This window comes from Sturnira hondurensis, unplaced genomic scaffold (assembly GCF_014824575.4).
Source record: "Sturnira hondurensis isolate 20B ecotype Veracruz unplaced genomic scaffold, ASM1482457v3 Scaffold0022908, whole genome shotgun sequence".
NCBI classification, from domain to species: domain Eukaryota; kingdom Metazoa; phylum Chordata; class Mammalia; order Chiroptera; family Phyllostomidae; genus Sturnira; species Sturnira hondurensis.
Window position 1 is genome coordinate 3,906,631 of NW_028095539.1, and position 24,044 is coordinate 3,930,674.

General features: G+C 52.1%; 1 protein-coding gene across 2 annotated transcripts in view; it reads left to right on the forward strand.

Moving 5' to 3' along the window:
- STXBP1 (syntaxin binding protein 1) overlaps positions 1–24,044 on the forward strand; it is a 62,761-nt gene that overhangs the window by 28,213 nt on the left and 10,504 nt on the right. For both annotated transcript variants that reach the window (XM_037036698.1, XM_037036699.1), the window contains exons 2-17: positions 1,702–1,751; positions 3,367–3,448; positions 6,591–6,667; positions 7,495–7,573; positions 8,832–8,935; positions 10,599–10,747; positions 12,432–12,516; positions 13,223–13,353; positions 14,954–15,061; positions 16,117–16,177; positions 17,320–17,385; positions 18,074–18,154; positions 20,034–20,172; positions 20,798–20,907; positions 21,882–21,983; positions 23,791–23,876. In XM_037036698.1, coding sequence (XP_036892593.1) covers positions 1,702–1,751; positions 3,367–3,448; positions 6,591–6,667; positions 7,495–7,573; positions 8,832–8,935; positions 10,599–10,747; positions 12,432–12,516; positions 13,223–13,353; positions 14,954–15,061; positions 16,117–16,177; positions 17,320–17,385; positions 18,074–18,154; positions 20,034–20,172; positions 20,798–20,907; positions 21,882–21,983; positions 23,791–23,876 — 1,510 coding nt within the window. The remainder of the gene's footprint in view (positions 1–1,701; positions 1,752–3,366; positions 3,449–6,590; positions 6,668–7,494; positions 7,574–8,831; positions 8,936–10,598; positions 10,748–12,431; positions 12,517–13,222; positions 13,354–14,953; positions 15,062–16,116; positions 16,178–17,319; positions 17,386–18,073; positions 18,155–20,033; positions 20,173–20,797; positions 20,908–21,881; positions 21,984–23,790; positions 23,877–24,044) is intronic.

A 24,044-nucleotide genomic window follows, 5' to 3' on the forward strand; every position in this document is an offset into this window, starting at 1 on the left:
CTCCTCCGCAGCGAGGACGCCCCTCACCTCGGCCACCAAACCTCCAAGCCCACCAGGGCCCCCTCCCTCCTTCCCACCGATGCCACGCGGTGCCCTGCTGCTGTCGTTCGTGCCCAGTGCACAATGACCGGAACAGTGGCTGCCCAGAAGGTGTTACTGAAGGGAAGAGTGAAGCGTGAATAGGTGGTTTCCCGGAGCATTATTTCTAGTGAGTGTGTAGTGTTCCATTGTACAGATGTACCCACTTTACTTATATAACTGCTCTGTCATTGGATGTATTTGTTCCAATTTTTTGCTACACTGAAACATGGAAAATAAATGGCTATTGGGAAAATTGTTGGCTAAACTGTGGACTATTATGCTTGCATTTAAAATCCTAGCAAGCATTTTTATCAACCAGGGGAAATGGGTTTATTAACTGAAAAAAAGGTGTAATCAGAGTTACATATTGCAGCATGAAAAAGCTAGTAGGAAGTAACTAAAATGTTAATTAAGCATTTCACGTTGGCAGGATTACAGATGATTTTTCTTTTCGATGTTTTTTTAAGTACATGAGTAATACATGGCATTTTCTTCATACTTTTCAGTTTTCCAAGTTTATTGCAGTGCGTGTGTTTTCACGATCAGGAATACAGTTCTTAAACTTTGTAGCACACGTCAGATGACTGAAGTCAGCCAAAAGCAGCGTTGGGAATCTCTGTGCTCCGAGAATGACCCACGTGTCTGGAACCCACTAACGTTGTGCTCACGTTGACTGCCAGCCTCCGAGTCCTTCCAGGCCCGGTTTACTGCCTGCGCTCAGAAGCGAGAGTGGTGTTTCCTAGGAAACCGTGGGGCTGGAGACGCCCGTGTGGGGGGCGCGAGGGGTTGATGGAGACTGGGGCTCTCACCAAGTGGTGGTTTGGGCTGAGAACACCCCCCAGATGTGCTCAGGGTTGGAACACCTTCGCAGCTGCTCGTCTGGTTTTGGAGCTTGCGGGGCGCTCGTGGCCTGAGGTGTGGTCGCAGCCGTTTTACTCACGTCACCGACGGTGGTGGTTCGCAAACCCGAGACCCTTCCGGGTGTCCGTGAGGTCAAAACTATCTTCGTAATTAGACCAATAAGGCGTCATTGGTCTTTTTCACTCCTGCGCTTTTACAGGTGCGCAGTGGAGCCCCGCTGCTGTCTGATCTGTAACAGACTGCAGAGCAGACAGGAGAACCCAGCTGTCTTCCATGAAGGCAGACACTCTTTAGGGTTGCAGAGACAGGAAGGGAAAAAGCCCTTCTCACTCAAACCTTTTTCTTGCAGAAAATACAGCTACATTTCATTAATATGCTATTTATGTTAACATATAATGGGGTTATTGTTATTTTGATGAATGAATTTTTTAAAATGTCTCAGGTTTACTATTTCTAACATGGTAAACATCAGTAGATATTTACCCACATAAGCAAACACTGTTTGGGAGCCTCTGATTAGAAAGTGTCAAGTAGTCCTGAGACCCAGACTCGGAGAACCACCCACTGAGGAGCCGGGAAGAGAGCGCTTCATGGTGGGCTGGTTGTGGCTCGGGGAACAGGTTGGTTGAACAAACGACAAAGCCCGTGGGGAGAAAGGTGACCTACCCTAATGGGCAGGTGTTGGGAGTCCTTGAGATCACATTAAATTTTTCTTCTTCCCTCCTCTGCTCCCTCCCTGCCTTTGCTGCCCTGTTTCAGAGATCATGCACGACGTGATAAAGAAGGTGAAGAAGAAGGGGGAGTGGAAGGTAAGTCCAGCAGGGTGGTTGACGGCCTTCAGAGGCGAGTCCGTGTCGGGCCGGGCGGGAGAAGGTGTGGCGGCAGGGAGTAAAGACCTTGGTTGTGCCCAGAGAGTACAAGAAGAAACGTAATCTGCTTATGCCTCTCATTTTATGTGGCCCTGGTTATGCAATCTCTTGGCCAGAAAGCTTATCTGAAAGGTCACCTGGTGGGGCAGTGTCGCGGTGGGACTCCTTTGTTCAGACAACGTCTTACCGGGAGCCTGTACGTATCAACAGAAGACGGGGGTTCTGCCTACGCGGGGAGAGCGAGACGAGGCCCTTCTGGCCCCGCTGGCAGCCCCGCGGCTTCTCCACGGAGCCCGCAGGCAGCATGAGAACCCTCTTCCGGCCGTTCCTGTGTCAGTAACTGCGTGTTTATTCGTATCACTTCGAGAGTGATGCTCAGTATCTCAGGTATAAAGTACATGAAACAAGTATTTAAGCCAGTCAGACTGATTATGTCTTCAGTGTCTGGAGGGGGCGAAGCAAGGAGTGGGACAATACGCTGTCCCTCATTCAGGAAGTCAGTGTTTTAAGGGTCACTTGTGGGCTGTCTGGCACCAGGCCTTGCCTGGCCAGGAGAGCATGCGGTTTCACCTGAACCTCCCTGTGTGTTAGTGAAGAATTTACTCCAACTGCTCTTGCCCCAAGTTTTCCCGCAGTCAAGAGCCCACACATTTTCAAGTCCGCTGGGCTGGGAACAGCAGAGGTGTGACTGTCCCCGGAGGGGCCTCACACCGGCCTGTGAGTCCGTTTTCATGAGCACACCCTCCCCACCACCAGAGCAGGGTCCATATGGTGGGAACTCTTTATGCCTGTCTTTGTGGACATGGGAATGTCAAAAGGATGTTGAGGAAGCTGCCTCATAACATGCAGACTGGCCCTATACCGCAGCAGGACGCTTTTTGGGCCCCCGTCATGTCTGGCCTCTGTCACCTTGGGTGATATCATTACAGAAGGAGAAGGGAACTAGCTTTGTTCTAACTGCGCGCCTCTCCGCTGCGGGCTGAATGCAGCTAGGAAGGGTTAGCTAGAGGGGTGCAGGCATGCCGCTTTTAGACGCGACGGCACGTTCTGGTTCCTGCTGTCTGGACTGAAGCCCGGTTTACCCCCCGATGATGCCTGTGCTGCTGAGGGTGCGTCCCTGTGACGCAGGAGCAGCCCCCACCTGCCAGCCGTCCATGGGGCGGGAGAGCTCAGTCTCCCTTTAAGGAGAAGTGTCCTGAAAAAATACTCTCCGGTCTAGTTTTCTCTGCGTGTGGGTGCTGTGGGTTATTTCCCTGCCCTGGCTCTTTGCTTTTTTATGAGTAATTATTCTAATCATCACGAAAAATTTAAAGTTTTATTTTTTTAAGCATATGAGATTAAACCAAGTCAGTGAAAGCAAACTCTTAACTCCTAAGTTAGGTTTGCGTGGGGGAGAAAGAAAGCTAGCATGCCTTTCGGCGCACTTCTGGCCCGTAGGAAATACCGAAACTCGGTATTCTGTGCTTCTCGCCCTCGATGAAGTCTGACACGGTCAGCCAGTGAGAGGAGGGGGGAAGACGCCGTTCAGCCCATCAGCTGGTCTCTCTGCTTCCAGGTGCTGGTGGTCGATCAGCTGAGCATGAGGATGCTGTCTTCCTGCTGTAAGATGACGGACATCATGACCGAGGGGATAACAAGTGAGCACAGCATGCTTTCTGCCTTTCACTGCCGCTCAGGCTGTCCCTCTGTGCCCGGCTTCCCCCCCCCCCCCCCGCCCCTCAGCATTATCTCACTTGACTTCAGATTCTTCCAACAACCTGGGGGGTAAGACTGTACGTTCCTAAGAGAGACCCGGAGCTTCTTGTTCATCGCTGAATCCCTATTCCCCTGCTAGCTGCTCGTTAAATGTCTGTGAGAGGATGCCAAAAGGAAGATTAAATCAAGAAAAAAGGCAGGCCATCCAACAGGGAAAAAAATGGGCAAAAGACCTGAACAGGCACTTAACAAAAGAAGAAATCCCAAATGGCCAATAAATACACGAAAAATTGCTCACCCAGGGAAATACAATTAAAATCAGAGTAAAACTGGAATATTTAAACTCTGATAATGCCAAGTGACAGGATGTGGAAAAGTGGGAATTGCTATATGACAGAGTTGTCGCAGCTACTTTGAAAAGCGCTCGGCAGTGTCTCATAGAGTTGAAGGTCAGCACTGTCCCGTGAGCGCACAAGTCTGCGGTCAGGTGTGTGCCCTAGACAGACTCAAGCGAGTGTGCCAGGGTGCATGTGCGGGGAGGCTCACAGGAGCCCCAAATCGGAAACAACCAAAAACAAGTCTGTCAGGGCAGGGTGGTCAGCCACATTGTGGTGGGGTGGGCAGCAGAATGCTGTATGCCAGTGAAAATGACCTCCGACTACTCACACTAACATCAGTGAGTCTGATGACCGTACTGGTGAGCAAAAGAAGCAAGACACAGGGGTAGTACTTGCCGTGTGCTCTAACTTACATAAAGTTCAAATCCAGGCAAAACAGCCACACTGTCTTCAAATGCAGACAGAGCAGCACAGCGGTGGAGAGAAGGGACCACCGGTCCTTGGGGCGGTGGCTCTCTTTGGAGGGCAGGGCGGAAGTTGCTGAGGGAGGGGACGGGCCCTTCTGCAGCCCTGGGGGTGCTGCTTCCTAACCTGCGTGGTGCTTGTGTAGACATTCGGTTCATAATTATTTGTGCGTTTGTTTTATTCGATCTCTACAATGTGTGTTATAATTCACAGTGAGTAGATTTTTAAAAATCACCCAGTCAAGGTCCCTGGCCAGTGTCACAGCTGGGACTCGGACCTGGCTCTTGTCCCAGTGCTCTCGTCTCACTTGGGCTCCTTTTGAGAGGGATCGTGCAGCGTGAACTTTGAAACTGCACTGATTGAAAACCAATCTCTGTTGAGGTATTATTTCAAACACGGAAATTGACCTTTGTTTTTGCTCTGAAAAAGTGCCGGGTGGGATGCAGCCCCCAATGGGTTCTCCCGGAGACGACTCCATGCCGGGTGTGGCTCACACACTGTGGCCGGTCCTTGTCAGAATCACGGCCACACCAGTCATGGGAGGGAAGACACGGAGGTTTTCATTAAGCTCAGTGAATTTAACTTAGAGATTTGTCCTTTATTTCAAGACTATGTCTTTCCCATTATTTGAGGTTAAAAAGGTTTTTAAATTGTGAAGTTATGCTAATTATATGTTGCGGATATACTATTGGTTAAATTCTAGGTGAAATATATACTATATATAATTTTGGGGGTATAATCACAACTTGACTCCCTAGTTTTTAAAAGCACATTTCCAAATCCAGTTTGTTCCCAAAAATACAGTCCTGTAAACAGGAGCGCCTGATTTTTGGTGTGACTTTTTATTCAGCTATTTAAAGCCAAGCTTACCCCTGTTTCAAGCTTATAAAGGTGTATTTTCATTAGTTTTTAAAAATAATATTTTTCTCTATCATAGCAGAAAACATACAAAGTGGGGTGGCAGGTGCAGGAGCCAAATGGAGCCGACGAGCTTCTAACAAAGGAGCAGCGGTGCCCCACCCCGTCCCCTCCTGGTCACCCCGAAATAGCCCCTCTGCTCTTTCTGGGTGTCTTCTTTATTTTTTAAGGAGATTTCTTTTTAAATGTGTATTTTATTGATTATGCTATTACAGTTGTCCCATTCTTCCCCCTTCACTCCCCTCCACCCTGCACACACCCCCCCCACAGTCCCCCTTTAGTTCATGTCCATGGGTCATATGTTCTTTAGCTTCTCCATTTCTCCCACTACTCTTGCCCTCCCCCCTGTCTATTTTATCCCCACCATCTATGCTACTTATTCTGGTTATCTTCTGATTTCTCTGAATCAACACTTGTAATCTCCTGATGCATCCATGGTAGACGTTGTCTGTTGACTTCCCGTGGAAGATGGGGGCTCAGCTCTCTCCTGCTGCACACGGACATGCCCCTCCCCGAGAGGTGGCTTTTATAAAGGTCCTTATCTGGCAGAATTTAGAAGTTAGAAGCCTTATGTTGAATCCCAAAATGTACCACCAGTGGTGGAGTAGATGATTGAGGGGTGTGGGTATTAATGTGAACATTATTTGGGGCGAGAAGTCTTTATAAATGTTGCAAGGGATACATCTAAAGCGATGCTTTTATTTCCCTGAATCGCCTGCAGAAGAAGAACGGCACCATAGTAGGTACCACCCTCCCTGTGCCAGAGGACAGTACAGCAGAGGTGACTCCTAAGCTCTGTCAGGGGACAGTAAGGTGACAACAGTCCCAAAGCCCCTCTTTCCAGGTTACGTAGTTGATATAACCATAAAAGAGCAAGTAAATAAAAACCCCCTGGTTCGATTTAACAAACTATAATGTTTAATCTTGGAACTCTTGAGAGGGACAGTATTATGCAGAGGGTATGTTTGGAATATCCTCGTTGGGATAAAACTATTTATCCAGTGGTTGATAAATAGGCCCAACCTGGAAATCCTAAAGGAACAGATGAGGGAAAAACTGAAGGAAGAGGCAAAAGACTGTTCTTGCCAGAATGAGGCACCATTTTCCATTTCCAGCCAGAGCAGATCGAGGAATTTGCTGAAACTGAAATGGGAAGTGGGAAGTATCCAGTGTGACAGGCGCCCAGTTTTCTGGAATCCTGGGCAGCGTGGGACAGTGGAACGTGGTAGCTCTGTGGAAGGGGCAGTGGCCCCCTCAGATCTTTACCCGTGCTGGTCTGAAGGCGGCCCGTGTCTGCTGCTTCTGGTTCTGTGATGACCGGCTGTGTGCTCTTACTCACGGTGGCCGCTGTTTTGTTGTCTAGTTGTGGAGGACATCAACAAGTGCAGGGAGCCGCTGCCCAGCCTGGAGGCCGTGTACCTCATCACTCCCTCTGAAAAGGTGAGTCCTTCCCCCGACAGAGCTTGGCTGAGGGCAGCGTGCCGGCTTGGTGTCTGCACTTTCTGGGTGAAGCACACACGGGATGCACGGCTCTGTTTAAGCCCGCCGTCCACAGCCGGGAGGGGTGGAGGGAGCATTAGGCTTTCTGAAACACAACCACTGCCCGAAAGCCAGTGTCAGGCCATTCTGGCTCCCTCCCCGCTTGCACTCCCTGTCTGGGTAAGAAACCCCCTTCATCTCGTTAGGGATCTGCCCCCCAAGCTCAGATATCTGATGCTTTGGGGTTGATTTCATCAATGTCCGATCAGTGTTCAGATTTACGCGTCTCATCTTGGGGGTTTGGTTCAAATCAGCATCCGTACAAGGCCCCCTCCTTGCTCTTGGTCGGCAGCCGTCTCAAAATCCCTGTAGATTCCCTCCGGTTTTTGTGCTTGCTCTTCATTTTAAAAAACTGGCTCACGTGTGAGATTCTAAAGGTGCAGCTCAGTTGCCAGAACTTCGTCACCATGAGCGTCTTAGAAGGTTTCTGATCAGTTTCCTCTTTTGTGGGTCTCTTCTCAGGAACCCATGTTATTATGGTGGCTCCCACAACTGACACCGTCATTCTGGAATGATCTAGGAGGCTTTTGTTCGTCTGTACTCTCAGTCCTAATTTCAAGTCCCCAGAACTCAGTTATCACCAAACACGAGTTAGAATCATACACAAAAAATCCCTCGCTGTTTTGTGCAAGCCACTCGAAAGCCCCCTTGGATTTAATTTGGCCCAGATGTAGATTCCATTTGCTTTCTGAGTTGGATTCAGCTCCCTCTTTCCTCCCTCTCCACAGTCCGTCCGCTCTCTCATCAATGACTTCAAGGACCCGCCGACCGCAAAGTACCGGGCTGCCCATGTCTTCTTCACTGACTGTGAGTACAGCTGTTAGACGCCGCTGGTCCTCCGGGTCAGCCTGTCTGCACAGCCGGGCCAAACACAGGCACCCAAGATACAGACCTACTAGGTCGTGCAGTCCTTCCCGATGAGAAACAGCGCCTCTCCCCAGGGTTAGAGGGTTCAGTGGTGAGCAGAATTGCCCCAGGCCAGCCTCCGTGTCTCACCGTATGGACTTCCAGCCCTCCCTGTACACTCTAGTGGGCTTCCTCCATCCCCGTCCCTGTCCCCATCCCTGTATCAGCTAGAGCTACACCATGGCCTGGCAGCCATTGTGCTCTTTGTGGAGGTTGTGTGCTTGGGGCCTAGGGCACCAACGCCTTGGTGAGTCTGTGTTGATACAGAGAGAGAGGAGCAGGCTGGGCAGCTGCAGAGGGCACAGCAGTCACGGTTTCCCTAGTGTTCTCCTCTCTGGGGGAAACCCGCAAAACTCACCCGAGGAAGCAGGGGAAGGTGCTGGTGGAGAGTAATTTTGTACTACTTGAATGTGGGTGACAGAGAGCAGGAAGACGACATTAGTAATGGTAATGGAACAATAACATATTCTGGAACCTTGCACCTGCATGGGGCCCAGGAGGGTCACGTGACATCATGGTTCCCCATCAAGGGCAGCTGAGCCTTAGAGGGCCCTGGGGAGATGCCTGCCTCACACTGCCCACTGCTGTGGTTTTCCTTTCCGTATTTTTCATAAGCGTGTCGGATGTATATATGGTGTTTGTGTATATTACACATCTTTTCCTTTTCCCTTCTTTGCTTTTTTTTAAGATTTTATTTATTTATTTTTAGAGAGTGGAAGAGGAGGAGAAAGAGAGAGAACATCAATGTGTGGTTGCCTCTCATGCGCCCCCTACTGGGGACCTGGCCTGCAACCCAAGTGTGTGCCCTGACTGGGAACCGGTGCTCAATCCACTGAGCTACACCAGCCAGGGCCTTTGTCCCTTCTTAATCTCGTCTGCATTTTTATTTCCTCTCCTCAACGTAACAAAAGCTTTTATTAGCTCTCAATATCTCAGTCCTTACTGCCCATTGTTTCTCTGTTCTGTGTTGAGGGTCTTGTAGGTGTTTTTATATTCCTTTTATAGCCTGGCGATAGTGGATATTTTAGGATGGGATGAACTTTTTATTTTCCTTTTTAAAATTCAAATAACTGAAGAATCCACCAGACACATGTGACTATTGAAATGAGCCCACAAAAGGACAGAAAAACTTACTTAGTGTCTTCCATCATTCTTGCAGCTTGTCCAGATGCCCTGTTTAATGAGCTGGTAAAATCTCGAGCAGCTAAAGTCATCAAAACGCTGACGGAAATCAACATCGCCTTCCTCCCCTACGAGTCCCAGGTGAGGCTGAGTCGGGGGTGGAACCGCACTTCTGTTGTTCTATCAGGGACTCTGAGGGGGTAGGGGAGGGGAGACGCCATGCTCTGGCTTCCTGCACACCGTGTTGGAAGTGGGTGTGTAGGTGCCACAAAGAGGGGGCACCCTAGGGGTCTGCCCCGTCCTCATCTCACCGGCCCCCCCCCCCGTTGTATCTGACCTTTTTGAAGCCGTAGTGCCTTTCTCTGTGCTCATTGCCCTTGCTCACCGTGTTCACTCCAGCTGGCTGACTCCTGAACAACCAATCCAAAAAGAGCCTGGAGGGAGCGATGGGAAGGGATCAGACAGCACCCATCTGCTGTGAAGGAGGCTGTTTTTATGTGCAGAGAACCTCAGCCTGTCACGTGCTGGGAGAACAGATGGTAGCCTTCGTCATTCGCTGTTAACACTTCCAATGCCAACTGCTGCGGCGGCACACCGCCCCTTGGGAAAACTCACAGCTATTAAACCAGGAAGGGCGAAGCTGATTGCGAGAGAGTACAAAATTTCTGTCTTTGTATTGTAAGGTTTGCTGAGATGCCTTCTCCGAGCAAACAAAGAAACAACAGGACTGGTGGCACTTTGGAGAGATAAACAAATGGTTATGGCCCGTGGGATCTTTATAGGTCAGCTTCTAGACACCAGGGAGGGACCTATTCTTAGCAAAGGAGGGATGGAAAAAACAGCACAGACGTCAAAGGCTGTCTCCTTCCCGGCCCGCTGGCCCGATGCCTCTTCCCGGCCAGCCTGAGCGCAGGAAATGTGTTTTCTCCGCGTGAGCCCTGTCACAACCTGGGTTGAAGAAAACCCCAATGTATCACGTCTAAACGTATCATGTTTTATAGATTTCTGAAAAGTACTAAACTTTAAAAAACAGCCCTCAGGTTTTTTACACGATCAGGCGGTTTACATAAGCTTCTGAGAGAATACTGACAGCTGGTAGGCTAGGCAGTGTAAGAGATAACTTGAAACTTTTGGAACTCTCCAAAGAGAAAGAAGAAAGAAAAAAGAAAAATGGTTAGAACATACTGCTGAGGATGTGAAATTGTTAAATCAAAAAGCTCCATTATGTGCACAGAGTCACGGCCTAGTTTCTAGCTTACCCTGTACCCACTGAACCTACAATGGCCTGGGACGCCTGACAGCAGGCTCCCCCACCCCCGGCCTCTTCCCTGTCCACCAGACACGCCTGCTGCAGGGCCTTGGCACCAGCCGTTCCCTCTGTGTGCAAGCCCCCCTGCTGGTGAGAAACCCCTCACCTCCCTCAAGCCCTTGTCCGAGCGTCACCTTCTCAAGGAGGCCTTGCCCTCCCTGACAGCCCTTCCGGGCATTCTCTCCCTGCTTTATTATTTTCTCATACATTTACCAGTTTCTCACATACCACAAAACTCACTTTTCATTATGCTTATTGTTTCTTTATCATCTGCTGTCCCTTCACACACTCCACGAGGACGGTCCCGTTTGGGTCCCTAACAGCTCCCAGTATTTAGCGCAGTGCCTGGCACAGCACCCAGCCCGCACCCATCTGGTTGGAGAAGAATAAATGAAACGTGTTCCGTAGACTCACTACCAGGGTTGGAGAGAATTTGGACAGCTTCCCTTCTGGCTGCAAACACCGCACGTGCGGGTACCTTTGCCTCCTCCTCAGGTGTATTCCCTGGACTCCGCCGACTCTTTCCAGAGCTTCTACAGTCCCCACAAGGCTCAGATGAAGAACCCCATCCTGGAGCGCCTGGCAGAGCAGATTGCGACCCTGTGTGCCACCCTGAAGGAGTACCCCGCCGTGCGGTACCGGGGGTAAGGCAGCGGCCGCCGCGGGCTGTCCCGGCACCTCCGCTCACCTGCGGTTCCCGTGGCGGTTGTCTCCAGAGGGTCAGGATTTGAGTGTCAGGCATTTATAGTTATTGTTCCAATGGTTTTGTTATTTTCCAAATTTTATTGTGAATCTAATAATACATACAGAAAAGAGCATAAAGATATGTATGTTCAGTCATGAGTAACTAAAATATGAACCCCTGTGTATGGCAGGCCAGGTCTCCTATAGTTCTTCATCTCTTTCTGACCTTTACAAACATACATCATCTTTGCAGAAGCCGTTTCAGAGTAAAATAAAAAGAGAATGTTTCCCTGAGGGACACATCGCTCAGGTTTTAAGAGTCATCCACGTATCACTTTCCTGCCATGTGCTAAGTGCTGGGGGGACTCAGCCTGAGGACCCGGCCCTTGATCTGCCCAGGCGGGTCAGGCAGCAGTGTGCGCAGCTCACGCCCGCAGTGCAGGCCCGGCCGAGCGCCTGGGCACTCACAGTGGGGAGAGGGCCCTTCGAGCTGAGAGGGTCAAGAACAGCTTCAGACTAGAGGTGACATTTGGACTAGGTGTAGAAGGTCAGGTTTAGAGGAGGAGAGGGGCCTTTTCTGTGGACATTTAGCTGTTGCCATTGATATTAGCAGACGTGTGGAGCGGGGAAAGCCAAGGGCACATTTAAGGAGGATGGGGAGTTAGCATGGTGTAGGCGCAGGGCAGCTGGGTGAGATGGGGCCATTCCTGGAGGCCTCGAATGCCACCTTTGGTGTCATGTGCTTTAGTAGCTGCCACCCAGGGAGACTCTGGGGGGTGGTGCTGCGGGAGCGTGAAGATGGGGGTGTGAGCAGGAGTCAGGCAAGGAGGAAGTGGGGGGCCACTCCGAGAGAAGCCGAGGGCCTAAACCTGGAGCACAAGGGTCAGCGTGCACCCATCCTGGTGCCTCACGTCTGCTGGACGAGCAGCCCTGGAAAGACACCTTCTCCGTCCGCCCCAGCATCGGGCGGGCCTCCCTCTGCTATTAGTGTGCACTGACAGAAGCCTGGTGGGAGTTTAAGAATGGGGGCCAAGGCCATATTCCCCGACAGCGTGGTGGGAGATCGCAGCACATTGGAGGGGCGGTGGGCGGGGCTCTGAGTGCTTCAGCCCCGAGCCTGGCCAGGTGGCAGGCAGCAGCCTCACACTGTGTACAGCTGGGTGGGGCCCCAGGAAGTGCTGTCTGGCTGAACCTCTGGGGTAAGGTTCAGAGGTTCTCACTTCCACCTTCTGGCTCTGTCTGCAGAAAATGACACTTGGTGTCAAAACAAGACCCAGGGGAATCTGAATTGAGGGAAGTGAGGACCAGGTGGGTCAGGCTCACACGGCCCGATCGTGGGAAAAGGGTGGTGGTCAGGACCCTCTCTGCCAACCTGTGGTTGTTTATCTGAAGCTGCTTGGAAAGACTACATCTGTTTTCGCTTCCATGGTTAAAAAGGAACTAGAAAGTCACTTGTTTATGTCCCAGGCACTGAGCTAAGTATTCTGTTCTTTGTGTCCTTTTTAACTGTACACGTAATGTGCGAAAGTATTCTCACTGTCAAAGAACAGTGCAGGTGAAGCTCACACCTCCCTTGACCTTGCCCGTGCCGTCCTGCCTTTCTCCCCGAGGGCTGCTCACCCTGTGTCACCCCTCCTTTGTCAGGGAATACAAGGACAATGCTTTGCTGGCTCAGTTGATCCAGGACAAGCTCGACGCCTACAAAGCTGATGACCCAACCATGGGGGAGGTGAGTCTGGACTTCAACCATGTGATTCTTTCACCAAGTGACTCCTGCAGGGGTGACTGTCCTGGGGACAGCTCCACTGCTCACAGAGCAGGTACAAGTGGTGTCATTCCTGCCCATGGGCCTCTGGTGGAGTGCTCAGGCCTGTGGGCTGGCCGCTTGAGGTTCTGTTCAGTGTTGCTAGGGTGACCGGCTTGTTCTTGGGGACCTCCCCAGGCTTAGCCCTGAAAGCCCTGCATCCTGGGAACCCTCAGGATGCAGTGTCAGCCCCAGAAGATGGACCTCAGGACGACCACCAGGACCTCACATAATCCCCACTGCAGCCCAACACAGAGTTTCTCATCATCTTGGTTTTAAAACCAAAAGTGCCACGTCCTGGGAACCCACTCAGCCCCAGGCAGACTGCATGGGGGTCGCCCACTTGTCGTGGAGCCCAGGTGGTTCTGTTCTTTGTAAGTTTGCTTCGGGCCCCAGCCACGGTGTTAGATCTGCCTCCAGGGACCTCATGGTGAAGTCGGCATGTTGGACTCTCTCTTGCATGGCGTTTACTGACATTCTTGTCAAGCAGTAAATGGACTGTATTCAGTGCCATTTTACTGGGTTTTCCCTCTGAGTTACTTCCTGCTGCCCCCTTTTACAGGAGGGGCCACGTTAGTTGCAGAAGGCAGCACTGGGTGGCTAGTGAACTTCCCCGTGTCCTTCCTTCTAGGGCCCAGACAAGGCTCGCTCCCAGCTCCTGATCCTGGACCGTGGGTTCGACCCCAGCTCCCCCGTGCTTCATGAGCTGACTTTTCAGGCTATGAGTTACGACCTGCTGCCTATTGAGAATGATGTGTACAAGTAAGTGCATGCACCTGGAGCGACCGCCGCTTTGCAAATGGACCAGAAACACCTCTGGTTTGTCATTAGGGTGTCGTTAATCCCAGGAAAAGCAGGTGCATTGATATTCTTGCCAAGAAGCCTGCAAGCTCTCTTGTAAGTTCCCAAAATCCACATGGCGTTTCTGTCTGGGAACTCAGGCCCCTTTTGGAGAAGAACAAGAACTTTGGTTCCTAGCTCACTTTACCTTGGTCCACAGCCTGCTCGGACGTGTCGGTACGTCAACCTGGGCGTGTGTGGGTGTCCTGTTCGGAGTTGAGTCTTCTGACTTTTACATCACTAAATACAATGCCCAAATACACCAGCAGGAGTCTCCCACCCCAGTGTATTTGTGGGGGAGCTGTTTTCTTTATTATAAACACTTTCCTGCCCTGGCAGCTGGGGCCGAGTGGATGGAGTGCTGGCCTGCGAACCAAAGGGTCACCAGTTCAATTCCCAATAAGGACACATGCCTGGGTTGCGGGTCAGGTCTCCAGTAGAGGGCACCTGAGAGGCACCCATGCACTGATGTTTCTCCCCTTCTCCCCCGCTTCTGCTCTCTCTAAAAATACATAAAATGAGCCCTGGCTGGTATAGCTCAGTGGATTGAGTGCGGGCCTGCGAACCAGAGTATCACAGTTCGATTCCCAGTCAGGGCACATGCCTGGGTTGCAGGCCAGTTCCCAGCAGGGGACACAGGAGAAGCAGCCATACATGGATAGTCTCTCCCTTTCTCCTTCCCTTCCCCTCTAAAGATAAATAAATAGTCTTTAAAAAATAGATAAAAATAAAATAAAAATAAGTAAAATGAAATCTTAAAAAAATAAACATTTTCCTTGGTAGCAATCATTAGAAACTCAGTTTATAAGAACATTTTTTTATTTGGATGGAAACAGACTGTGTTGTTTTCATATGATTTATTTTACAGTGTTGATCACAAAGATAGTGGCTTCAAAGTGAAGGTTCTAAAAATGTCAGTCTCTGCTCTTCTCCCTCTGGCATCTGTCATTCTTGCCTTCCTGCAGAGGTTCATGGTTTCACAGGTCATCGTAGGCTGAGGGCCTGTCGTAGGCAGCTGCTGAAACGCTGTTAGGCACCATGCATTGGAGGCTGGCACCCAGTCCTTTCTGAGAGGGGGACGAAACATGATCTTTGTCCCTTATAAGTAACTCTGAATCAAGTGGTGCTTGCACCAGCTGACCCGGAGGAACCTAAAACAGAACTTCAGGTCGCAATTCCCAGTCAGGGCACATGCCTGGGTTGCAGGCCAGTTCCTAGCAGGGGACTCGTGAGAGACAACCGTACATTGATCCTTCTTTCCTTCTCTCCTTCCCTTTCCCTCTAAAGATAAATAAATAAAATCTTTAAAAAAAACCCCAGAACTTCAGGTCGGTTGACCTTAAGTAGAGTTTTGGGCCCCCTTCCCCAAGGAATGGCAGCCTTTACTGCCTGCCCTGCAGACGGCAGACGGCGCGGGGCTTGTGGACGCATTCAGTGGACTCCTGTCTGCCGAGGGCTGCGAGCCCTTGTTCGCTGTAAACCAGAGGGGACGTGGGCGAAGTCTGTGGGGTTGCCCCTGTAGGTACGAGACCAGCGGCATCGGGGAGGCACGAGTGAAGGAAGTGCTCCTGGACGAGGACGACGACCTCTGGATAGCGCTGCGCCACAAGCACATCGCCGAAGTGTCCCAGTAAGAGCCTCTCTCCTTCCTCCGCCCTCCTCAGGGGACCATTGTCCCCCAAATGCAGTTTCCAGTGTGCATACTCTGGGCCACTGGTGGGGAGCGAGCCCCTCGCTGCACAGAACCGGTGCACAGAACCGCTGCCTTGGCAAGGCATCATCGTGCTCACCGGGGCCAACAAGGCCCTTCCGATCTCTGAGCTGGGGGTCCGCCACCCTCAGGAAGTTAGAAAACCCATTCTGTGGGGGGGGGGGCTTTGGGATTTTTGGAAAGCATTTGTAGCTCTCTAAGCAAAATGCTCTATAAACACTAAACATGTAAAGTGAACATAAAACATGTAAAGCGAGTTCGTTCTATGGAAAGATGCAGACGGCACGTGCAGTTCTCTCTTACGGAGTCGCTGGGATCTTTCCCTTCCGTTTGCATAACTGAGTCCTGAGCAAGAACTGAGGTCTCTATCCCCACAACCTGCTTTGCTTTGAAAGTGTTTCAAAATGTTTCCAATACCTAAACATTGTTATATGACCCTTAAACAATTCTGTTTTTACAAAAAGACACATTCTGCTACATTGAGCTGGCATATACTGGGGACATTTACAAGGAAGAGAGAAAAAAACAGTGTTGGATAGCTCTGTTGTTTAGAAGTGGTCTCCACAATTTTGGGCTCACTCAGCTTTAGGAAAGCGTGACTCACTAGTTTTTAAATTTATCTATGCAGTAAATATGTACTTTATTGTACTAATGTGTATATTTTGCAACATATCCAAAAACATAAATTTGAAAAGGATGACGTAAAAGAAACATAAAGTAGATGTCCTAATGTTTTCTTCTCTCTTCTTGAATCATCTCATACACCCCACCCTGGAGAACCCTGGTTTAGAATATTAGTTAGAAAAACACTTTAGAAAATCTCTTAGAAAATCACTTTAAATGCATACCTTGCTGGCAGGAGAAGTCGCCACGTCTCCCTAACAGAAGACTCTGGCTTGGGGTCACCCCTGTAGCATCCACACAGAGGTGCTAAGTGTTGCTTTGGAACTTAACTGCCTCCTTCTGTCTTCCAGGGAAGTCACCCGTTCTCTGAAAGACTTTTCTTCCAGCAAGAGGATGAATACGGGAGAGAAGGTAAACCACACTAGCGCCGCAGTGCCCTGTAGGCTGACCCCTGCCTTCTCTCTAGGAGCAGGGAGGACACCGCCTCGGCATCTCCCCAGGGAGTTGGGGAGGTCATAGTCCTCCTTTCTCTGCGAGCATTTTGTCTTATTCTTGCATTCAAGATTGAGATCCAGAGCCTGGCTTTTGATATTTATAGAGAGCTTCTTTTTGTTACTTTTAGGATTCATAGTTGCTGTTTTGGATCATGATTCATTTTCAGCCAGAGGAACTGCAAAGCCTTTTTTAGCTTGTGGAGGAATTAGAATTCATGACCTACCTTTCCTGGGCCTCTCATCCTGGCGGTTTATCAGAGGCAGCTTACTCATCTTAGGCAGGGAAGACGCAGCCCTGATTTTGTCACTTCTTTGCTTAAAACCACTCAGCGGCTTCCTGTTCCCAATGGACGCAAGCCCCACTGCCCACATGTCTCACAGCATCTGTATCGTCAGGCTCCAGAGACTCTGTCTGGTCTCACGTCTGCCTCCCTCCTTCTTATCCCTTCGTTCCTCTGCTCCTCGAAGGCAGAAATTCTTGAAACTTTATTTTCTAGTCATTCTGTCTCCAGCACCTAAAAGTGCCTGGCCTGTAGTAGTCATTCAATAACATTTGGTTGGTCTGGTGGGTCACACAGTTAGAAAGAAAACAGACCCCTTCACCTGTCGGGATGCAGATTCCAGACAGTTTTTCACTTCTCCCCACTGTCCACCCGTCCTCACAGCTGCAGGCTTGCTGCTGGGATGAACATGAACTTGATGCCAAGAGTACTTGAGCTGAGGACGCAGAGAAGCAGCAAAAGCCCGTTCTTTCCTGGCAAGCGCTGTGCTCTCAGTAACTTTCCAGTCCAATAAGTAAGACGTAATTGCCAGACGTCAGAGTTCAGTTCTCCACCAGGGAGACAGTCATGGTGTGCGGGTCAGTAGTTTTTTTTTTGAGCCAGCAACCTAGCAGCCTAAACACACGTGACCTGGTGTTTAACAGCTTCATTCTGAGAGTCCTGTAGTGCACTTGGGGGTCCCGGGCTGGCTGCTGGCCCGGCCTGCGCCCACCAGGCTCGCACAGCCTCTTAGCTCAGGGCGTGGGCATGAGCTCATATGCTTGCCTTCCCCTTTCAGACCACCATGCGGGACCTGTCCCAGATGCTGAAGAAGATGCCCCAGTACCAGAAAGAGCTCAGCAAGGTATGGTGGTCCAAAATGGTCGACTGGAAGCTGTGTGCAAACAGCGTCCAAAAGGTGTCTCAGAGTCCCGCTGCACGCACTGATTCACTGATATCTGCGGAGCTTCAGACCGTTTCAATTTTTATTTGGCAAAAATGGAGGCTGGGATAGACAGCTTATTTTCTGTTTTTCTCTTTATCCTTCCTGTCCTCCTTCTCATGGACCTTACCACAGGGCTGCTTGAGTGTTACCATGACACGGCAGCTGGCTCCCCAGTCTGAGTGACCGTTAGAGAGAGATTGAAGGAAGTCACAGTGCCCTTTATGTCCTGATCTGGATGTCACACGTCACTTCCTCCACACTGTTTGTTGGAAGCGAGTCCCTAAATCCAGCTCACACTCAAGGACAGAGGAACTAAGCTCCTCCCCCTGGAGGGAAGGGTATCAAAGAATTTGTGGACACACCGTGAAGCTGTCACACACCCTGCCCCACAAAGGGTCCCTTCTTCCTCTGGCCTCTTTGGCACTGGTCCGCCCCTCTCTCCTGACACACAGATCCCCTACCTTGTAACGTTGTGGGCCGGCCAGCACGCTCTTCCTCCCCTTCATGGCGCCGGTGCCCAGCCCAATATATACGCGTCACAGGTGCTTGGTAGCTGTTGCACGGATGCGTGAGTAGCTCCTTAATTGCAAACTCTGCTCTTCCCTAGTATTCCACCCACCTGCACCTCGCCGAGGACTGCATGAAGCATTACCAGGGCACCGTGGATAAGCTCTGCCGAGTGGAGCAGGTAGGGCCGCCACTTCTCTTCCTGCCATGGCCGTTTGCCCAGCTGAATTTTAACCTCTGACCTCGAACATCCTGCAGAGTCATAGGAAACAGACACGGGAAAGCCCACTAGATCACGTGTCTCACCTCTCTGGAGCCAGGCCGCCCTTAATGGCAGGGACTGGGCTGGCCTGGACGGCTGTGCCGCTCAGACGTGCGTGCCTGGCGCTCCACGGGTCTGGGCTCTGTATGGGCAGGGCTGGCTGAGTCCTGTGTTCTGACTGTATTTCCTCCTGCTGTGGCCACACCACAGGGCTGACAGAGGACAGTGCAGCAGCAGGTCGGGAATCTGCCCACAGACTCACTGGTCACAGTTAGGACTGCGAGTTGGGAGTTTGGATTCCAGTTCTGTCTCTGTCTCGGATTTGTCTGATGTGCCCATTTCTCTCTTTGTGTCCCTCGCCTGCAAAGGGAAGCGGCAAGGCTGCCACAACCTTCAGGGCGGTTGTGTGGAGTCGTGCGTTCTCTGAGCGTGATAACATCACTCAGCTGGGGCCAGCGGCTCAGGGGAGTCAGGGCATTAAATGATCCCTTTTCACATGAAAAAGCGGCCCAAGATCTCGGTGTGAAGCTAAGGTTCAAATCTTCTGGTTTGATGTGCGACAGGCTCAGCTTAGGTTGTGGGGCCTGCTTCAGTTCTCTGCTGCTCTCCTAGCGGAAGCAGCCCTGCAAACACCCGTCAGTGTCGGGGGGTCTTGGAAGACACACGGTGTCCTCTCCCAAGCAAGGTCGCCATCCAGGGAGAGGTCATCTCTAGATCAGTAAAAATGCAGTTGGGATTAATCCTTGGAAGTTAAATGGTTTCAGAAGTGCTAGATAGTGTTCGTTGAGCCCGATACATTTAGTTTGACTTTTAGAGAGTATTAGAGTCAGGTCCTGATGAGCAGACATCAGTGAGGCTGGCAGTGGGCTAGGAGGTGAAAGGGCCTGGGGAGGGGTCTCCTCCTCCCAACTGGGTAGGGAAGAGGCTACACGAAGAGGCCACGAACCGGAGATCATAATTGTCACGAACTCCAGGGATCTCAAGGGAAGGGAACCCCAGGCAACCTCCGTAAGAGCCACAGAGGAAGTTGCAGCTGCTGGTCTCTGAGAATCAGGCCAAATGGTGCTCCATGGCCAAGGCTGCTGTGCCACTTTCTCTGCCTGTTGAGAACCGGCCGACTCTCGCCAAAGCCATAAAGTGGGGTTGGTAGACCGTGCTTTGCTTCGCTCTCCTTCGTCCTCCATCGTTTGGTCAGCCCTCGCTCCTCCTCCATCTCCCTGGGTTGGGTTTGCAGGTTTGGGAGCCTGTTCTTTGTTCCTCCTCACCCTAGAAATGATCGGAAGATTAAAAACAGCCCCTAAAAGCCTGAGTCATTGTAACTCCAACTGCATGTCCCTCAGAGCGAGGGGAAGCAGCGAGCGAAGAGTCGGGCCAGGCAGAGGCCAGAGCCGCCCTCGTGGGGGAAGGGCTTCCCTCGAAGCCCCGGCCCCGCAGCAGGCTTTGGGTCCCCCCTAGGGGACCTGCTGGCATTGAAGCTTCCCTGGGGAGCAGGCACCGGTGCCCTGAGGGAACCGCCTCCCTTTGAACACGCCGGCAGCTATTGCAGTTTCTGCATTTGGGAAGGGGGACCTGGAGCCTCTTTCTCGCCGATGCTCTAGACGACCGTGCTGGTCGTCTGTCGTCCGTCCCCCCAACACCCACCGCCTTGTAGCACGGCACTGGGAGCGTGGGGTTGCCCGGCTGAGGCCTCCCCGACCCACCGCGGGTTCCAGGCGTTCTCGAACCAGTGGTTTTCTAGTAGCTGCTGCCTGTCTAGACTGTCACCAGGAACGCGGCCAACGCAGTGTGCTTTCTGCAGGACCTAGCCATGGGCACAGATGCTGAAGGCGAGAAGATCAAGGACCCCATGAGAGCCATCGTCCCCATTCTGCTGGATGCCAACGTCAGCACCTATGACAAAATCCGCATCATCCTTCTCTACATCTTTCTGAAGAACGGTAGGAAGGGCGGGTGCAGGAGAGGGGCAGCTGGGAGAGACAAAACCAGACGACGTGTAGTGGGAAAGACATGAAAAGGGTATCTGAACTGTAGTGTAGGCAAATCCGTGCCCACTGGAGGCTGCATCCCCCGTAATTCCAGGGTCCACAGTGATGTGGACGTGTAGCCGAGGACGGGCAGGCAGCTTCTTGGCCCCTTTGTTAGAGCACGTCTGCCTGATACTTTTAACTCGCACCCCACTTGTAATCTGTGCCTTTAAGTAACGGTTTTACCCCCATCGTGGTTGCCGGTCAGTGTCCTCTGCAAAAAGATGGGCGCAGAGACTCTCTCATCTCTGTTGGCGTGGGCGTGGGCCCGGGGTGGCAGGGGTGGCTGGTAAACAGGAGAGGAGAGGGAAACAGAGACCGTGAGGGGCAGCGCAGGTGGTCACAGCCTGGGATGGAGTGGACCGGGAGCCTTGATCTTGACCTCAGCTGACGGTCACGTGGGTGCAGTGAACAGATTCACTTCCATTTACCCTGAGGGGAGCAGGGGGGCTTTCCCCACCCAACCCCACTATTGGCTCTGCCTCTGAGTGTGTGCCTGGCGCAGTGGTGGGTGTGGTGACTGGGTTTGCTCGCTCAGGCATCACCGAGGAAAACCTGAACAAGCTGATCCAGCACGCGCAGATACCCCCGGAGGACAGTGAGATCATCACCAACATGGCGCACCTGGGCGTGCCCATCGTCACAGATGTAAGGGGCCAGCCTCACGGTGGGGTGGGGATGGGGCAGAAGGGAAGCTGGTGGGCAGTGTAGGGTACACACAGTCATCGCTGAGAGAGAGAAGACAGGGAAAATCAGAGGACTAAAGATAGAGAGACATCAGTAAGATCGGGGTTACGGCCAGGAGCCCAGGCGTGCATGTCAGGAGTCCACAGTCACTAAAGCCGAGCTGCGCCTGGGACCCGTTAGTCTGGCTCTGCCTTTGGACACTAGTCGCAGCCTCCTCTGTGAGAAGCAGCACGGGTGCCCAGTGGTCCTGCCACTTTGAGTCTTCCGAACTGGCAGTGACTCCGACCGAGTCAGGGCAGGTCTCGTGGGAGGCCCGACTGCACAGTGCGCTCTGGGAGAGACGGGGCTCCAGGGTGAGGAAAGGCCTAAGCACCCGGCAGAGCACTTGGCTGGGAGCCTCGTGGGCAGGGCGCCGGGGCGCTTTTGCCTGTAGGCAGTCGGCTCGGGCCTTTGCTAGTCAAGCTGGAGTCGCAGACACCCTCCTTTGGGAACCTTGGAGCCAAAGACTTTGTCCTGGAGCCACAGCTGGCATTTTTCAGCCAATGTTCACAGGAGGGACTGAAACGAGAAGGGAGATGGTTTCCTCTGTGCATCCTGTGCTGTGGAAACAAAATCAAAGACTAGGTTGTACCCAAAGTAGTATTTTTTCCTGTAATTAATTGACAGCAAATGTTTTTTAATTACCTGGATTTTTTTGAATGGCAGTCATATTCAACCCACATTTGCCATTTTTCATGGCTTTACAGAGCATTGCTCTGGGTTCCTAAAAGAGGCGTAAGTTCGGCTTTTCCAGGGAGGCCATCCCCCTGGAGGGAGCCACCTCTCTGGAGGGAGCCACCTCTCTGGAGGGAGTCTCGGGGGAGAGTTTCCAGAGGCTGCCTGGGGCCCACGTGGCCCCTGACCCAGTCTAACCTCGGGGTCGTGTTTGCCTCCAGTCCACGCTGCGCCGCAGAAGCAAGCCCGAACGGAAGGAGCGCATCAGCGAGCAGACCTACCAGCTCTCACGATGGACCCCGATCATCAAAGACATCATGGAGGTCAGCGATGGCGGGTGGAGAGGGCCGGCCGGGCCCGGGGCCCCTCACTGGGCGGCCCAGACGCCTCCTGCTTCACCTGCTGTCAGGTGGCAGTAACACCCGAAGGACTTGCGTCCGGGGCTCCGGGGCTCTTTCGGGACTCACAGCATGTCGCGTCCTGAGAGCTTATGGAGAACAGTCCCAAGAGACTCCCAGGCACAAATCCCCGAGATCCATACGGTCTGGCCCCTATTTGAGACCCCTCGATGGTCCCACCACTAGAGCAGCCACTCATGCCACAGCATCCACAGGCCCAACGAGCAACGAGCTTCATGCTGAGGCGCGGCTGTGCCGCTGGGACACCTGCGGAAGGGCCTCTGGGATGCGACCCCAGCCAGAGACCCTGCAAGCTTAGCACGGCCTCTGTCCTTCCGGTCAGACCCTTTCGTGGTCTGGAATGTCCCTCCGCCTCCCCACTTTCTTTTTTTTTAATATTTTATTTATTTTTCTTTAGAGGGGAAGGGAAGGAGAGAAATATCAATGTATGGTTGCCTCTCGTGAGTCCCCTGCTGGGAACTGGCCTGCAACCCAGGCATGTGCCCTGACTGGGAATCGAACTGCGATCGTGTGGTCGCAGGCCCGTGCTTAATCCACTGAGCTACACCAGCCAGGGCCGCCTCCCCACTTTCTGAGCCCTGCCTCCCTTTGGTGTCCCCTCGGGCCTCACCATTCCACACGCCGCCTGACCTGTCTGACTCCTGGCCCTGCAGAGGCCCCCAGGACTCCTGTAGTGTGTGCTGGGGGTCTCTTTATGTGTTTGTTTGCCGCTCGATGTTTTGGGTCACATTTTTGTACCTTGGTCCTGTGCCCTCAACTGACGTGTCGTCCGGCCCCATGCTGTGTGCGCAGTAGTTGTTTTGTGTCTGTGCAGTAGCCTGGCCCTCCCCCCTCCCCCGCAGATCAAGGAGACGCTGCGTAGAGTCCCCCTCCTAGAACTTTGGGGCGGGCTGGAGAAACCTGTCCAACGCTACACTCCATGGGTAGACAGGACAGGGTCCCGAGGGTGAAGGGACTTGCCCAGGGTCACTTTGTTAATTCATAGCAGACCAGGTGTTCATACTGAGTTGAGTGTGCGAATAAATATATTGTAAGTATATGTAGTGAGTCAGCTTCCTGCTTTTAAAACTCACCAACCGAAGGGATGAGTGAACATGAGACGTCGAGGAACCAAGTGCTTTGCATGGTGCAGCAGATGAGGCCAGCCTGTCTCATTCGCTTATTTGTTCTCTGCCCCCTTTCCTGTCCCCTCCTTCCCAGTCCCCCAGAAAGGCAGGCGTAGGCTTCACGTGGTAGTCACTAGGAGGGCGTCAGTTTCTAGGCAGCAGGAGGTGGACAGCTGGCGTCCACCCACCGGGTAATTAGCCCCTGGGAAAGCTGAGGGTGGAAAGCGTTCTCTTGCATGAGAAACTGCCGGTGCCTAGTTTCTACAAGACGGATGCTCAGTGTCAGGAATCTGTGGGACAGAATATAGCATAATCTCACATAGAATATAAAGAGGAAGAAAAAAAGAATTGGAAGGGAAGCAAGAAAAACCAGTGCAGTTTTTTTTTAACTTCCCTTAGAGAGCAAACCTACAGACGTACAGTGCACCCTCCCCTCACCAAGCACTGCCCCTGCCCCGGCTCCGGCCACAGGGCGGGGCTCTAGCTATGACAAACCTGGCCGTGGTTCTTGCTGCGTGAGTTGTTCTTCCAGTTGTCTTACCCGGGTCCCCACCATCCCTTTTCCAACAGGCGGCAAAGCTAACGTTGGTCTCTTTCCTTGTCAGGACACTATTGAGGACAAACTGGACACCAAGCACTACCCGTACATCTCCACCCGCTCCTCTGCCTCCTTCAGCTCCACTGCTGTCAGGTGGGTGAGAGCCCCTGAGCGAGCAAGGGGCAGGGGTGGGGCCGGCTCAGGCTGAACGGTGGCTACTGAGCAGGCCCACTGTGGGCGCAGGCCAAGCCCTCACCGTGCCCACCCACGAGGCCCTTTCGCTCTGGCCCCTCTTCCGCTGAGGCCTGTTCCTCGCTCCTC